This window comes from Tripterygium wilfordii, chromosome 9 (genome assembly GCF_013401445.1).
Source record: "Tripterygium wilfordii isolate XIE 37 chromosome 9, ASM1340144v1, whole genome shotgun sequence".
NCBI classification, from domain to species: Eukaryota; Viridiplantae; Streptophyta; class Magnoliopsida; order Celastrales; family Celastraceae; genus Tripterygium; species Tripterygium wilfordii.
Window position 1 is genome coordinate 1,847,264 of NC_052240.1, and position 17,027 is coordinate 1,864,290.

At 37.2% G+C, this 17,027-nt stretch overlaps 1 protein-coding gene and 1 non-coding gene across 6 annotated transcripts; both read left to right on the forward strand.

Moving 5' to 3' along the window:
- Positions 1–100: 100 nt before the first annotated feature.
- Positions 101–11,213, forward strand: LOC120006562 (helicase-like transcription factor CHR28). 5 transcript variants are annotated; one of them, XM_038856627.1, is made up of 14 exons: positions 101–502; positions 1,421–1,511; positions 1,671–2,093; positions 2,212–2,410; positions 2,519–3,458; positions 4,514–4,585; positions 5,401–5,478; positions 5,582–6,491; positions 7,522–7,652; positions 7,843–8,064; positions 9,180–9,767; positions 9,908–10,117; positions 10,527–10,727; positions 10,887–11,213. In XM_038856627.1, the coding sequence occupies exons 1-13, from the start codon at positions 359–361 to the stop codon at positions 10,629–10,631; spliced, it is 4,113 nt and encodes a 1,370-aa protein (XP_038712555.1). In that variant the 5' UTR covers positions 101–358; the 3' UTR covers positions 10,632–10,727; positions 10,887–11,213. The 5 variants fall into 5 exon arrangements, with proteins under 5 accessions (XP_038712555.1, XP_038712553.1, XP_038712556.1 ...); XM_038856625.1 differs by having other exon boundaries at positions 2,212–3,458; XM_038856628.1 differs by having other exon boundaries at positions 2,016–2,093; positions 2,212–3,458.
- Positions 11,214–11,288: 75 nt separating this feature from the next.
- On the forward strand, positions 11,289–11,360 carry TRNAQ-CUG. The gene has a single exon. It is a non-coding gene; the product is annotated as a tRNA-Gln (tRNA).
- Positions 11,361–17,027: the final 5,667 nt, after the last annotated feature.

Genomic DNA, 17,027 nt, shown 5'->3' on the forward strand with positions numbered 1-17,027 from the left:
CGCTCCGACGCACGTCACGCGTACCCTGTGCAGATTTCTGCAGAGAGCAGCCCTAAAACCGACACGAAGAAAAAGTCCTTAACCTGCGCACCCCCCACCCCCCTCCAACTTCTTTTTAAACTAAACCTGCGCCGCCCACACTTTTCACGATTCGTGTGGATTTCTTGGAATTTTTTTGCCCGAGACAAAGAAAAAGTCGTCTCTCTCACACGCGAAATTTCGTTGATACTTCCTTCTTTGGATCTGTTTCTATCCGTAGAATTCTCCGTTCTTGTTAACTTGTTTTGTCCGGCAATGCGATATCAGAGTCTCTAGATCGAATTGGTTTGGATCGGATATTAGGGCTTTCGTGTAGGTGATGATGACGACGACGATGGAGAACGGTGGCCCTTCGAATTTGGCGGGTAGCGGTAACGAAGAGGGGGATGAGTACGACGGGGGAGATTTTATGGAGATAGATCTCGAAACCATTATGCAAGTCCTTAACGAGGATACTAATCCGGTAGGTTTTACTTTTTGGTGCTCATATGTGCGATTAGGTACAATTTGAGTAGATTGGCATTGGCTATTAGGGTTTGTTGAAGATTCCTTTTGTCTATGTATAGGTTTAAGTTTTAATATCATGTAATGAAAAGTAGCTGTTTCTGAGAATATTAAACCGCTGCCAGTTTCAAAGTTTGGAATTATATTTTACCTGCGTAGTATTCTCCTTCTCCTACCTTATATAACAGATGAATCATGGGAGGGGAAGATACGAGATCATGTACTTGGATGACTTCAATTTTCCTTTTATACTGTATTTCAATTATTTGATTATTAAGACCCACAATTGAAAGGATTTCCAATTTTGCTTTCGCACAAGTGAGTGCATTGAGTATTTGGGGTGTGTGTAGATTATTATAATTATAGTAAAAATTAAAGAAGTTTCTAAACTCTTATAAGAGATTGGTCTCGATCTATCAGGACGGTAAATCAAAGGATTGTGAATGAATTTTTCTGACTGGGGTGGCATGCAAAGCGTAACATACCCTTTGAATGCTTTATGTAGTGCCTATGTGATTGAATTGGAGTATCCCTTCTTCAGTGTCTCCTGTTGCGTGTCTTAGGTATGTTTTGTAAGATACATGGCAAAGCATAATTTTTTGAAGAATCTATACCAGTGGTGAACCTTAATTTGATTTGGAGTTAGTATATACCCGCTAGTATCAAATGGTATTGCCATACTGAACTTAATTTGTTGCTTACGATATTGGCATTTAGAGTTTTAGACCACCAAAATTTAACATGTGATATGACTCTTGAATTGTGTTCTAATCCTTTTGCAATGTCTGTTCTTGAATAAGTTGTTTGTAATTTCATTTTTGGGGTGTTCTTGCTTCGTTTTTAATTGGCATTCTCTTCTTGGTTGTATGAATTTCAGAGTACTCCAGAAGATTTATCATTTAATAATTTGTCGAAATCTGGGTCAACTCCTGATGTCAGCCAGTATGAGAACTCTCTGCCGCAAATAGGTAAATAGGTCGACATTTATTCTCTTTATTTATTAAATCTATACATTCTTAGTGTACAGATAGTGTAACAGCTGATGTCTTTGTAATTTATTAGGCAAGATCAAGTCTTTTGAGTGATATTTGTATTTTTATTTATGAGTTTCCTTGTTTCTTTCTTAGGATATCAAGTCTTAGATTGTACACTACCATTAGGGGCTGACTCAAAAGATTATGCTACATTGAACCTTCCATATAATTCAGAGTCACTTGATGCTAGGAGTGCTGGTTTAGGTGGTTCATTAGATTCTTTAGAAGATGCCGGTGTCGTCTTTGATCATCAGATGTTGGAATCCTCAGCCCCGAGGGGCTCTCCTGTGCATACCTACCATGTTGAAGGAAATTATTTAGCTTTTACAGGGAATCATGAGACAGAAATGTTTAGAGTATCTCAATTTGAGGTACCCAGTTGCAGTGCGGCCTCTAATTTTTCCATTGGAGATGCTAAACATGTTTCAGCTCATGCAGATAATATTGATATTAACATCTCAGATGCTGGAACTGGGTTTCAATTCAGTCATGCAGTTGGGGCAGTTCCTTCCAAATGTATGTAAAATCTTCTCTGGAGTAATTTTTCAATATATGACAGAACTTTCAGTAGAAATTTTCATATATGCCTTTTATATTCCTGTATTTTTTGGTAGTACTCATTTTAGTGTTCTAGTACTTGTAGATGCTGCACAGAGCCCCGTGATGTGGGATTTTGATGGAAATTTCAGATGCTATGATGCATCTGCTGAAAACAGCTTGGGAACACTGGGAGGACCAGAAACAGAAAGTGATAAACCTAATGAGATACCTTTCACGGATGCTGATATGTCTCCTCATACCATGACTTCTGCTGACTCTACTCTGTGCCATAGGTCTGATTTTGCCAGTGAGTTCAATGATCATCATTTGAGCATGCAGTACTACATGAATACAGATGATTTGGCCTTGTCTGATTACACTCAGCATTGTTTGCTTCATAGTTCCAGTTTGCAAGCTTTTCCTAGTACAGAAAGAAGTGTGACCAAAACAAAGGAGGAATCGGGAGAGTTTCCAACAGAAAGTGCATACTCAACTAGCAAGATATGGAGTGCTCCAGAAGGAAGTACTAGTACTTCCGTATCAGAGATATCAAAGGTGGACTACTGGGCTGTGAACAGCCAGAATTTCAAATCTGAAGATAGCAATTATGTTTCTCCATTCTGTCAAAATTCTTCATTTGACACGGATGGTAGATTAATTGATGACAATGTATGCGTGATGACAAGGCCAGTTTTTGGTGTAAAGAATGAAAAGTATGATGAAATTGTAGCGTCCAGTAGCACAATGTGCCACTCTGTTCCAATGATTGATGAAACTATTGGTAAAAATATTTCTTATGGCATTAAGGACTTGAAGCAGCCATTCCCTGGTACTTCGCCTTTTATTTCGAGTCAGGAACTCATGGCTTGCCCAAAGTTTGAGAAAGAAGACATGATTGTCCAATCAAGCAGAGGGCTTGTGGGTGAAATTGCTGTTACATCTCCCATTGGTGGTGCAGGCTTTGATTTAAATGCCATGGAGCAATATTTTCCCTGTCCTCAGCCATTCACTTCAGATGACTGGTCGTCCGGTTGCATTAAGAATGACACAAAGGGTAAATTGATTCAACCCAAGTGTTTGAATCCTCACCTTTCAAAGGTCAGCCCTGAATCAATTCAGAGTAATTCTTCAGATAACAAGTCTCAAGTTGATAATGATCCCGATATATGTATTCTTGAAGATATCAGCCAACCTGCCAAAACTATTTTTTCTCAAGTACTTGTTAAAACTGCTACTACTTTGCCACCTTCTACTTATGGTGATTCGCCTAACTACAACGGAGATATGAGCACAAGACTTAAGACAAACGATGAGAGATTAGTTTTTCGAGTTGCATTGCAGGTTGGTCTTAATAGCCAGTGATTCTTGTTGTCAATTGCTCTTAAATTATTGCAAAAGTATTGTCATTCTGCACAATCTCTCTCTCTCTGCAGATTATATGCATATGTGCTAAAATTTATGCTTCATGCTTAAAGTGTATCTTAGATGGTATGCTTTGATTTGTGAATTTGAGATCACCAAGTGTTTCTAGTTTCAAAAGATAGATTAGAATTTCCAACTACTTTCAAGAATTTGAACGGGATTGGAATTCTATTTCAGTGTGATTTTGAATTGACCCTTGGCTCTACATAACTGTGAACCTGTGTTCAGAACTGCTGTAGATTTCTGTCAACAGAGAAAAGATATGTTTGCTTGGTGTCTGTGAACATGCATGTGCACTATGGTAATCATGCATGTACATAAGTCACAAGGTCATTATTGCCTATGAATTTCATTTTTTAACTTGTTTACAATGAATTTTTTTTTCACCTTTTTTTATATTATGGTAACTGCTTTTTCAGCAATGTTTTTGTGTTATGCTACTATGGCCCCAGGAATTAGTCATTCTAATTTGCTCAAGTTTGAAAGGGGAATAACATAGGGATGAGTTTGTGTGAGCCTTGGGATGAATGTCATAAATCTCTTTGCTGATGGCTTGTTGAATGATAATTCATAATGACGTGCTGGATATTAGTTAGTTTTTGGATACATATATTCATAAAGTAAATCTTTTATCGTCTGTACAAAATATGGAATGCTTTCTTTGGTTCCTAGTTGTTTCTATGTACGTGTATATGTGTTGTGTTTGCTTGCTTGCATGTCTTCTGTTTGGCACAAGTACCCTCAGTATCAAAACATTTATGCATTGAATGACTGTTAAGTCGACAAGTGAGAAAGGTTATTATGTAGGAAAAGGAGCACACAGCTAGTTCATGCTCTTATAAGTTCTTCATTATTGCCTTTTGCTGGCTATTACAAATATGGCTCTCCTCTATCCTATTATTTTTTACAAGATCATATATGTTGTTGGTGATGACTGATACCATAGAGTTAAATTTTGTATCATGAATTTGCAGTATCTTTCTCAGCCAAAATGTGAAGCTAGTCCACCAGATGGTGTTTTGGCAGTACCTCTTCTGAGGCATCAGGTTTGGTCCTCCTTTCTCTACTTCTATTAGATTTTAGTGAGGTCGATGATATTTGAAAATAGGTCAGTGCATTTAAGGGTATGGCCATAATAGAGGTTTTAGATGATGAGGGTACTGATTAGTTACTTTGTATAGCAAGCTTGGGTGCAATGAAACTCTCATTTGTGTATTGGTGCTTGAAATGGAAAATTTAAATTGCAAAAGTGAAGAGGATAGACAAGTGGATGGCATTCTTGTTGATATTGTAACATCAAAGTAGTTATATATATATATATATATATATATATATATTATTATTATAATCTATCGTGGTGACCCATGTTCTGGGTTGCCCTTTATTCTGACTTACATCTTAAAATATACTTTAATAAGTAAGGCATGACTATAGAAGTCTCAAGGACACAATCCACTAAAACTGATATTATGCATAAAAACAAGGCATGGAATGAGCAGGATATCTAGAAAAATTGTTCTTGAAAAATTACGGACAAGTTAGCCGATCTTTCTCTTTATGAATATGAGGTTAGCTGAGCTTTGAGTAAGTGATATATCATGTTCGCTAGAAACTCAGGCAATTAGCCAACAGATTACTTGTGGTTTCTTTCGTGGATGCCGTAAATCCCCCCCCCCCCCCTCACAAGCATTTGATTTCCTGTACTTACTTTGGGTGTGTACATGCCGACTCTATATGCTTTGCTATATCAATTTGTTAAAACTTCTAGTATTTTGCGGACTCTCTTTGTGTGCTCAATTGTTCCAATGTATGCTGTTCCTGTTTGTGCATTATTCAACTAATTTTATGATGTAATGGACAGCGAATCGCCTTGTCATGGATGGTTCAAAAGGAGACATCGAGCCTGCATTGTTCTGGAGGAATTCTCGCGGATGATCAGGTCTGGCTTCTATCTTATTTACTACTTCCACAATTCTTGCTAGGACGCTATTAATAAACTTTACTTTGCTTCCATTTGAATTTATAGAATCATTCTCTTGCAGGGATTGGGAAAGACAATATCAACAATTGCACTCATACTCAAGGAGAGACCTCCATCTTGTAAGCCACAGTCAGTTGCTATTAAAAAAGAAGAGTTAGAAACCCTAAATTTGGATGATGATGATGAGGTTCGTGAGCTTGATGGAATGAAGCCAAATGCTTATCATTCTAAAGTTCTGTCAAGTTACACTGAAATGAATAAATTGAATTGTCTGGGGCAAGCAAAGGGAAGGCCAACTGCTGGAACCCTTGTTGTCTGTCCCACAAGTGTCCTTCGGCAATGGGCTGAGGAGTTGCATAATAAGGTGACTGGTGAAGCTAAGCTATCTGTTTTGGTATACTATGGAAGCAATAGGACAAAGGATCCTTATGAGCTGGCAAAGTACGATGTTGTCCTCACAACATATTCGATTGTAAGCATGGAAGTACCTAAGCAACCTCTCGTTGATGGAGATGATGATGAAAAGAGAAAGGCTGAAGGGAATGGTGTTACACTCATGGGGTTTTCATCCGGTAAGAAAAGGAAGTACCCCCCTGGTGCTGGTAAAAAATGTTCTAAACACAAAAAGGGGCTGGACAGTTCACTGCTTGAGTCTGTTGTTCGCCCTCTTGCAAAGGTGGGATGGTTTAGGGTTGTCCTAGATGAGGCACAAAGTATTAAGAATCACAGAACTCAAGTAGCACGGGCCTGTTGGGGTCTTCGTGCTAAACGAAGGTGGTGCTTATCAGGGACTCCAATCCAAAATTCTATTGATGATCTTTACAGCTATTTTAGATTCTTAAGATACGAGCCTTATGCTGTCTACAAGTCATTCTTGTCTACATTAAAGATTCCAATTAGTAAGAATCCAGCAAAAGGGTACAGAAAGTTGCAAGCTGTTTTGAAGACAGTAATGCTACGTCGTACAAAAGGTGAGACTCTATTGGTTATTAGCATACATATCAATTACATGTATCCTTCATCATCTTTATCCTCATTGAGTCTCTCATCTCAGTACAATATTGATGTCAGCTACATAAATCAATATGAGTAAGTGATTCCCATGAGTTTTCCTTTGCTATTCATTCCAATATCAGTGGCGTGTATATCTGTAAATAAACAGCAGAAAAATGTTGTCGATAAACTTGATTTCAGTGAGTGTTGAAGTCATTATGTCAGGGAACAGGGATCATACTAATGTTTCTTATGAATTCCATAGTTGATCGCAACATTGTCTGGGATAAATGCTTTGTTTTTGACGATGGTGCCTCACATTTCATTTGATGCCTGATGAAGATTGTTAATTTGTTTGAGCCTTCTGTACTGTCTCCTTTATGTATCATTGGTAAATCTACTGGATTCTCATTTTTCCCTTCTGGCTTATCTCTTGGCTGGGATTCTCATGTTCTAATTGATATTTTAGGGAAAACTTCTTTCACTGTTTTGAGACTCTTTGCCCTTTTTATTGTCTATTTAATTACTGGTTTTAAATGATTATGAGGTGAAAAATATATTTTCCTATGGGTTACTTTGATGGGAATGGAGGATTTGTTTGGTTTGTACCATTTTAGTTTTTCATATGTTAAGCTGCATGACACGAAAAGGAGGAGAAGAACCAATAGAGATACCAACAGAGAAAATGGTGAGCCTTAGTGCAGTGGTGAATTGCTTTTGTGCAACTTGGGCATCACATGTTCAAACCATAGTAACAGCATCTATGTAGTTGTTGGGTAAACCTTATACAACCGCCGTTACCAGGCCTTGTTTCTTTTGCGGGAGTCTTGTCCACTAGTTGTTTTCTTTATGTATGTAATAACCGTGAACTATGTTTGAATTTCGACAGCCAAATTTTGTATATTTCATTTTATATGTTTGATTAGTGGTCGTAGCTAACAAGAATTTGCACAATATACTGCAATAACTTATGATCATTTTCTCATTATTGTTTAATGTTTATTCTAGGCACACTTCTTGACGGGGAACCAATTATCAACTTACCTCCCAGATTGGTAGAACTTAAAAAAGTGGATTTTACGTTGGAGGAACGTGATTTTTACTCCAGATTAGAGAGTGACTCACGTGCACAGTTTAAAGTATGTATTTATGGGTTTGATTTAAAGATCTGTTTTGGATCTTAATGTATTGTTGGGTGTCTCCTTTTTTTTCTTTTTTCCTGAGCATAAAGTCTGGAATGGTAATTCTGTTTAAGTTAGCTGTTTCTTTTGCACTTAGACATTTTTGGCATCCTTGGAATATCCTTTGAAACTCTATGTAATCATGCAGGAATATGCCGATGCTGGAACTGTCAAACAAAATTATGTAAACATTTTGTTGATGCTCTTGCGCCTTCGTCAAGCTTGTGATCATCCTTTTCTTGTTAGGGGGGTGGATTCAAGTTCTATGTGGACATCCTCCATTGAGATAGCAAAGAAGCTTCCTCGAGATAAACAAATTTATCTTCTGAGTTGTTTAGAAGCTTCCTTAGCAATTTGTCACATCTGTAACGTATGTGGTTCTCTCTTTTCCTCAGGCTTGTTATAGTGTTATCATTTATCTTCTCTTTTAAATGGTTTTTTTTAATAGCCACTTCATTAGTTGGTCCAATTTTTTGCATCTTACTGCACTTTTCTGCTACTTATTTTTCGCAGTAGTATTCCTATTTCTATATTTAGTTATTTGTTCATGGGTATCAAGTCAAATTGTTTGAAATATTACATAGTTGGTTAGATCGCAACCAGGCCCTTGAGTTTTGTCTGGTTGCATATTGACATCCTGTAGTGAAACAACTCAAACAAGAGATGAATTTATTACGTGCATGGGGTCGATATGCAACTAGACCAAACTTTAGGGGGACCGGATTTCGTATTAACCGTACTTAATGTGGATTAAGTTCAATTCACCTTGATTCTTTTCTCTTCACTGGGTTACTATTGTTTATCTTTTCATATGAATTTTAAGGTGTTTCGAATACTATTTGATTATTTCGATGAATATTCCATTTTCCTCTGCACATGATTTTTTTATTGTTTCCCATTTGGCAATGTGAAAATGTGATCATATTTAAGGAACATTTTGAAGTATGAGCTTCAATTAGAAGAATGATGCTTTTCCGTAGATATGTTGGAGGGGGGTCTTGCATGTGGGGGAGGTAAAGGTGTTTAGTTCCGTATGTAACAAAAAATGTGCTGCTACTGATATGTATGTATGCCACATTTAGTTGATAACTTGGTGTTTAATGGATTGAAAGAGTGTCGTATGGACCACATGCATACTAGTTGACTCTCTTTGCATCCAAGAGAGGGGCCTATATTTTACTGTTTTGTTGATCATCACGAGATGTTTCCATGAGTTAGTGGATGTTAAATATGTAGCGAAAGATGTTGCAGAAAAGGGGCCAAGCATGCTTTATTACATTATTAGTAAAGCTTTCTTCATTATAGGAGTGCAATCTGATTGAGAATTGCAAATATTTTGTGCATGTTTTTGACGCTGAAATATGATGTGCATGGACAATTCCTCAATGCTTGCTTTTAAATTATTCATGACAGTCCCAAAATTTCAATAAGATTACATTTTGGAGAAATATCAATTTCTGATTGTTCTGCTACTTTCTTACATAGGATCCACCTGAAGATTCTGTTGTCTCAGTCTGTGGTCACGTTTTTTGTAACCAATGCATCTGTGAACATCTTACTGGTGAAGACAACCATTGCCCAGCCATTAACTGCAAAGTTCAGCTCCGTGTGGCTTCGGTGTTCTCCAAAACGATATTAAACAGTTGCATCTCCAACCAGCCCGGTCAAGATCAGTCTTCTGATGGTTCAGGCCCCGAGCCTGTGGATGCTCTCGAGTGTTCTGAACGGTCCCCATATGATTCTTCAAAAATCAAGGCTGCTCTTGAGATCCTACAATCACTGGCTAAACCTATAGATAAGGCATCAACTAAAGATTTCTTACAGAGCTCTTCCAATAAAGATACTGATTGTCCTGAAAACACATACGATACTGGCGTTACACCTAATCCTAGCCCTGATAATTCAGTTAGGGCAGTGGGAGGGAAAGCCATAGTATTTTCTCAGTGGACAAGAATGCTAGATTTGCTTGAAACTTGTCTTAGCAATTCCTCCATTCAATATAGAAGACTAGATGGAACAATGTCTGTTGTGGCTAGAGATAAGGCTGTGAAGGATTTTAACACTCTCCCTGAGGTTTGTGCTTTTCAAGGGCTAAATTCTGAGAGCTTCTAAATTTTTTATTCTAGAGGGAGGGCAGTGTTTTAAGTTGTCCTCACATTTCACTTGCTGTGTCTTACGAAATTACTTCTGAATTTTGTTCTATTTGCTTGTAGGTTACTGTTATGATTATGTCTTTGAAAGCTGCTAGTCTTGGATTGAACATGGTTGCTGCTTGTAATGTTGTTCTGCTGGACCTGTGGTGGAACCCTACTACTGAAGATCAGGCAATTGATCGAGCACATCGTATTGGACAGACACGTCCTGTTAAAGTTTTGCGGTTAACTGTGAAAGATACAGTTGAAGATCGTATTTTAGCTCTTCAGGTATTTGTTGGTCGTCTTAGACTTTCTCCTTTGTTCATAATGTGAAATTTGTGGCCACATCATCTATTGCGCTTGTAATGCTATCATTCAAATTATTAATCGTTCAGTTTGAGAGTTACTGGTTAGCCTTGAAAGATATATTTTTAAGCTCACTATGCTGTGTTCATCCGTTGAAACTTCACCATCTTGAAAACAGTTCTTGGGTAGGTACCCTTTCAAAATTGATGATTCTTTGAAAATAATAATTGCCTGTGTTATTGCGCAACTTGGTTTGGTTTCTGGAATTTACTTCTAGATAGATGTTAGCGGTTTTTTACTTTCTATTCTTAATTTCTCTAATTATTATTATTATTTTTGCGTGTTCTTTGGGTTTATAATTGATCATACATGCTTTTTGCTCTCTTTGCAGCAAAAGAAGAGAGAGATGGTTGCATCAGCATTTGGAGAGGATGAAACTGGCAGTCGCCAGACTCGCCTCACCGAAGAGGACTTGCAATACCTCTTTATGGGCTGAAGGAATTTCAACATCTGGTGGATATTTTTGCTATATGCTAACCATATACCATGTACAGGTTCATTTTTGGCAAGTTCAGACTGCCTGGTTTCACAGGGATAGGGGGGGCTGAAATTATTCCAGCAATTTCACCCCATCTCCACCATTCAATGCAACAATACATTAATTTGACAACACTACACTTAATGCATTCAATGGTGGAGATGAGGTGAAATTATTGGAATAATTCCAGCAAATCCTTTTCCGGTTTCACAGATATTTTTGTCAGACATTGATTTGCTACTACAGGAGTAACACAGAGAGAAGTTGCTGTCCACAGGTCGATCAAATGAATAGTCCAGAGAGAGAATACCATTGATGTTATTCATTTTTCTATCTTTTAAAGTCTTAGGCATTAATCTCTTTTTCATTTTCATCTACCAATTATATTGTAAAGGACGCGTAGGTCAGTGGTTCAGAGCAGGAAAAAGAATATAGTTGAATAGATATACTTCTCAGCCCCAACTGTAAATGATAGTAATTGGTTATCTTCTTCTCTTCTTTCTCGTGTTATTTTTCAAATACAACATTTTTGTTTTCCAAGGTTAGCCACTTACAATATCTTTGCGAAGTTGATTGAAATGAGATTTAGTACGTTTCGAAGGAAATTGCGCATCCGGTCCCATGGTCTAGTGGTTAGGACATTGGACTCTGAATCCAGTAACCCGAGTTCAAATCTCGGTGGGACCTTTTTTTTTTAAAATTTTTGTAATGGTTTTGGTTTGGTTATTTGCATCTGCATACATTCTGATTATCAGATCCGATTATTGGTAGATGGATAAGAACTACTGTTAAGTAGTATACAATTATATACTAACAAATTCAAATAAAAGATGGCTGAGAATTTTGGTGTCCTCAAACAATGCACTCTTTGATCCTATTAATTGGAAGAGATAAAAGAGTCAGCTTGCTCTCTTGAATAAACTGTGTTGGGGGACATATCTGTTGCTGGTGTTGAACGATATTTGAAACAAGCCAAATGAAGGTGCATGCCGGCAATCATGTTTTGGGAAATCCATCCTGCCATCAAGCCATGCTCAAGGAACTCTTTCTTTCTTCTTATCAATAATTTATCCCACATAAGCAAATTACATCTTCGATTTCTGCTCATGGGTTTTCCTTCAAGTAGAGTATGACAGCCCAGCTGATCTATACTTTTTTCATACTCTCTGTGGTAATTTGATCATCTAGGACATCAAATATGGTCTTACTGTGGCCACTCAGTAAGACCATACTACCTGTCAAAACACAAAATAAAAAAAATTGGGTGCATTTTTTGAAAAACCAGGAGCAATTCCCTGGGACAACACTTCCATAAAACTTGCAAGGCACACTTACACATGAGGGAGAAAAGCTCAACCCCACACAGCACGAAGTATCAACTTCGAGAAGAAACCATCAGATAAGAAACAGGATGAATCCATCAGATAAGAACTACGACAAAGGAAAAAAGGAACAGCTGCAATTAAAGAACCAAAGAATTAGGCTTGACGCATGAGTCTTTGATCCTTCTGGACAGCCTGCCTCAGGAAAGCTGGGCCTTCCTCAATCCAAACAGTTTCATCACCAATCTTTAAAGCCTTCCTTGCCAAACAGTGGGCAACTTCATTACCAGACCTCCTAACATGATTAACTTGCCAAGACATAAAAAGCACCTAGACGATTATTGATCTCCTTAACCGTATTACTCCAAGCATTCAATAGAGAATCCGCTTCAGACTGGATGTCTTGTACTATAATAAGTGAATCCCCTTCTAGAATAATGCTTCTAAAACCCAAGTCAAAAGCAAACTCCACAGCCGTCAAGGCTGCTTCAGCCTCAGCCAAAGAAGGAGAAAGAACAAAATGTCTGGACGAAATTTTTGCTGCCATCATGTCTCCCACCGAGTCTCGAATAATCACACCGGCACCCATCTTGTTCGAGGATTCGCACAGGCCTGCATCCCAGTTAACCTTAAAAGCACCCACCTGTGGAGACTGCCAACCTTCCAACTTTTGCCCAGCTGAACCCCTAATGGGCCCAAGAGGAGGAGGAGTTTCGGTGGAGTCTGAATTTGCAGAACTAATAGCATATTTTGCCAAAAGCACCGAGTTCATAAATTCATTCTCATGAATGAAAGCATTGCGCCTTTGCCATAACATCCGACAAGTCGTAGCCAGAGTCGCTGAATCCCTCCTCTCCAGCTTGTCCATTGCAGTAACCCAAAGGTGGTAGAAGCATGAATCCGCAAGGACCAAACTGTGGACCACAAGTGCTTCCTTCCATAGTATACTAAGAAAATCGCAATGCTAGGGCCATAAAATATCATAATATATATTGGAATACATTTCTAAGGCCATGACGATCTTAATTCTGAACATTGATTTCATCATCTCTTCCTCAAGATACCCATGTGGCCCTGACTCGCCTTATCCCATGACTCTATGAGCCCGCCCATAGGCTCATGAACCTGTTATCGGATGTGAGGCCCACTAAGGCAAGGCCTATATGTTGACCTTCTAGGTTTGAACAAATGCAGACAGAATTACAGTCGGGACAACCCAGTGATATGATTATTTATTTTGGCAGGATTGGGCTTGAGTTTGGACTAGCGTAGTTGGGCGACCTTTTTTTGTAGCCCATAAATGAAAGCCTGTACTAGACTATGAGTCCGAGAGGCCTGTCTTTATTGACTTCATAGCTTTGAACTTAAAGCAGACTGAGAGAATTGGGCTTGGTTAGTGAGGTTCTACTCTTCTACTTCTGTAGCAAATGTGGATCCACAAATGAAACTTATTTTTGCCCCCTTGTGACTAGATAAACTGAGAAGGTGACCATGTCTTTGAATCTGGGATGTTTAGGTTAGTGTACGGAGAAGAAAGAGAATCATTGCTCAAACTCCAAAGAAGGAATTCTGTGTATTTCAGGTTAATATGATTGATGACATAGCTCCTTATTTGGCCCATTAGATTAATCTGATGGTTTATATGGAAGAATTTGAGACTCTAGAATTTCCTATGAATTCTAGAGTCCCAAATCATTCTCCATCATTGGATGAGAAGTATAGAATCTAGGGATTTAGGGTTCCTTCATACGTTTCTTTCTAGTTCTTTTAAAAAAAGAAAAATAAGTCGATGGCCAAAATAAACACAACGTTATAATACGATTCTCTCTTCCTTTCGAATGAAACAAACATGAAAGTGCAGCTTTAGCATGAAATGATTTTTCTTTTCTATGGATATCGACCGAAAGATGATCAGATAAGACCACCAACAAACTTAGGCTGCGAGTACAGTTTCCCTAACATGTCATGGAAATATATTTATTGCTCTCCATTTGACTTTCAAGTTCCAATAAACAATCCCCCCATTTTGTCGATATTTAACATTAATAGATTTTGCCATATTATATATAGTATATACACATACATACATATACATATACATATACATATACATACATATATATATACATATATATATATATATATATATATGTTAGAAGAGGAAAACTATGTAAGACAAGGTCATCGCATTCAGAAGAATCAATATTGTCGATCCGTACCGTACGTATTGAATACTTTAGCATTCCATTTCGAGAGTTGAAAATAAGAAGTTCCATGCTCAATTGCCCAGTTTCAACTGCTATACCGTGCAATATATATATATATATATATATATATTAATGGTAAAAAAATTGTAGTTATTTTATGCAGGCCGGCCTGGGTGACCGCCGAAATCCCCCAGTCTGGGGCCCCAATATATATATTTTTATATATAAGTGTATACCAAATGTTTTATACCTTATAGAATTTTATTAACCGTTTCAGTAACTGTTGCATCAGCAGAGATGAGCTTTTCTAAGATAAAATTGTTGAAAATCTTTTTGTCATGCTATTGATGATTTTGAGGCTGCTATTAATGATTTTGCTTCTCAAAATGTTGTGAGATCTAAGATATTTATGTGATTTCATGTAATTTTCAAAATGTAAATTTTTTTTTCTTTTTTCAATTTTTGCAATGACTGATTGTAAATTTCATGTAATAAAATTCAAGGCGTGATGGCCTAGCCTCCCAAAATTGGATTCCAAACTTCAAAAATATCATGTGTTATATTTTATGTTTTTTAAGTATAAAGAGCCTCCAAATAATTTTTTGCCCAGGGCCAGCCATGATTTTATGTCTTTAATTCGGATACTTATAGGAGAATTTATATATATGCCATACATGTATGTATGTATATTTATGTATGTATATATGTCATATGAGGAATTCTCACATAAGAGTCTAATGTAAGAGTGTAAAATAAGGATTTATGTTTACACCATTGATTTGAAACATGTGAGACCCAAAACAGTGGACCCCACTTGTCATCTCATTTATCTACACCATTAAAAAGTCACTCTTATTTTATACCATTACATTACGTGAGAAATCCTCCATGCATATGTATGTATGTATATATGCATATGTATGTATAAATATATATATATATATGTAAGATCATGTAAAATCTATAATTCTCATTTTCATGTTATCTTCTTAGTTTTTTTTACATTTAATTTATCTCTTGAAAACTCGAAACCACGATGTTGTGTTATCCATGAATGAATGTAACAAATAAGAACAGGAAATTAATTAAACAAAAAACCTTGCATGGAGAGTGTAAGATACAAATATTAATTAAGAAGAAACAAAAAATGTAAATTTCATTGAATTTAATTTCAATATACAAGTAACAAAATGTATTCCTATCTTCTTATTGAATTAACAAGAAATTAAATTAATCAATAATGATTAAAAAAAAAAGAAGAAGAAGAGGATCATCAACTATGCGTTAGCTCTCAGTATCCCTCTTATTCAACAAGAGAATTGATGAGAGATACCAAAAGAATTGAATTAACAATGTAAAAAAATAAAAAATTATGAATCAAGTCATCCTTATTTTCAAACCATGATTTTGGATATTCGTTTTAGGAATCTTTGCACAATATTTTTGAGAATCCTTCTTTCTCCTCCTCCTCCTCCTTCCACCTCCAACAAGTTCTTTATCACCGCATCGGTCGCCTTCGACAAGAACTCCGACCAATCCCTATATAACATCAATTTAAGGTTCATAAAGAAACCAAAACAACTTAAACATGATGCAAGTGTATATAGAACATATATATATACACATATAGACATACCCTCTCTGGGAGTCAAATGTGAGGCCGACCGTGTACTTAGCCTCCTCAAGAGCCCATTTGAATCTCTGAATCTCTTTAGCATCGCAGCTTTCATTGTCGACAACTCTTAATTGCGACGGCTTCACATCACAAAATACCGGTATAAGGCTCTTCTTACTCTCCATAATCAAGGCCAACTCATGTAGACAAAAGTAGGAGTCGCAATATCTCGGCGAAAACACAGCGACAGCAATCTTAGATCTTCTGATAGCCGAATCGATTTCGTCGAACAACTTGTCTCCGGGCTCCATGTTCTTGCTGTCCAAAAAGGGGTACAACCCAAGCCCGCGCAAGTGATTGTAGAGTAACCCCGCGATCGTCCTCTTCGTATCGATCCCTCGGTGGTTGATGAAGACATCACACGGTGGTGGTGATCGATTAATTGTGATCAAGTGTTGTTGGTGGGGTTTGAAGATTTTTCGGTACAAGTTCATGGCGGGTGTTGGTGATGATGAAATGCAACGTTGCATGGCCCCTTGAAGTAGCTAAGGCAATTAAAAAAACACAACAACGTTGTTTGAATAAACAATGTTGGTGGTTTTTGATTTTTGTGTAGGAGAGGGATAGGTAGGGAGATAGGGAGGAGGTGTTAACAGATAAGGCAAGTGAATATGTGATTAGCAGGCAAGTGAATATGTGATTAGCGTTATATTTGGTAGTCATACTTAAGTCAATCCCAAGATTGTAGTGATATGATTGTATGTAATCTTCCTTTCACACAAAGGAAAGGAAACTCTTGTATATAATCTTACCGTGATAATGAGAAAAATAGTTTTGCCCAAATATACTTTTCTACAAGAGGGAGTGTATATATATATATATAGTGAATGGACTTGGATATGATCAAAGAGTTGTCTGAATTTGGACTTGAAGGAAATACTTGGTAGTAATTTTGTTTTCAAGAGAACAAACTATAACGGGAGTAAAACAAAAGAACATATATGTTTTTTTGACCGTCTCGGCTGGGTTATGTAGAACATCGAACTCTACAGGACCTTCAAACACGGTTTTATATAGTATATATGTATGTATTTTTTAATGGTCGTAAGAGGCCCACTGAAATTTGAAATAGTCGCTCATTCCTTTATCGTTTTCACACAATCACGCATACATATACATATATATGTACAAAATACTGATTTTCTGACAA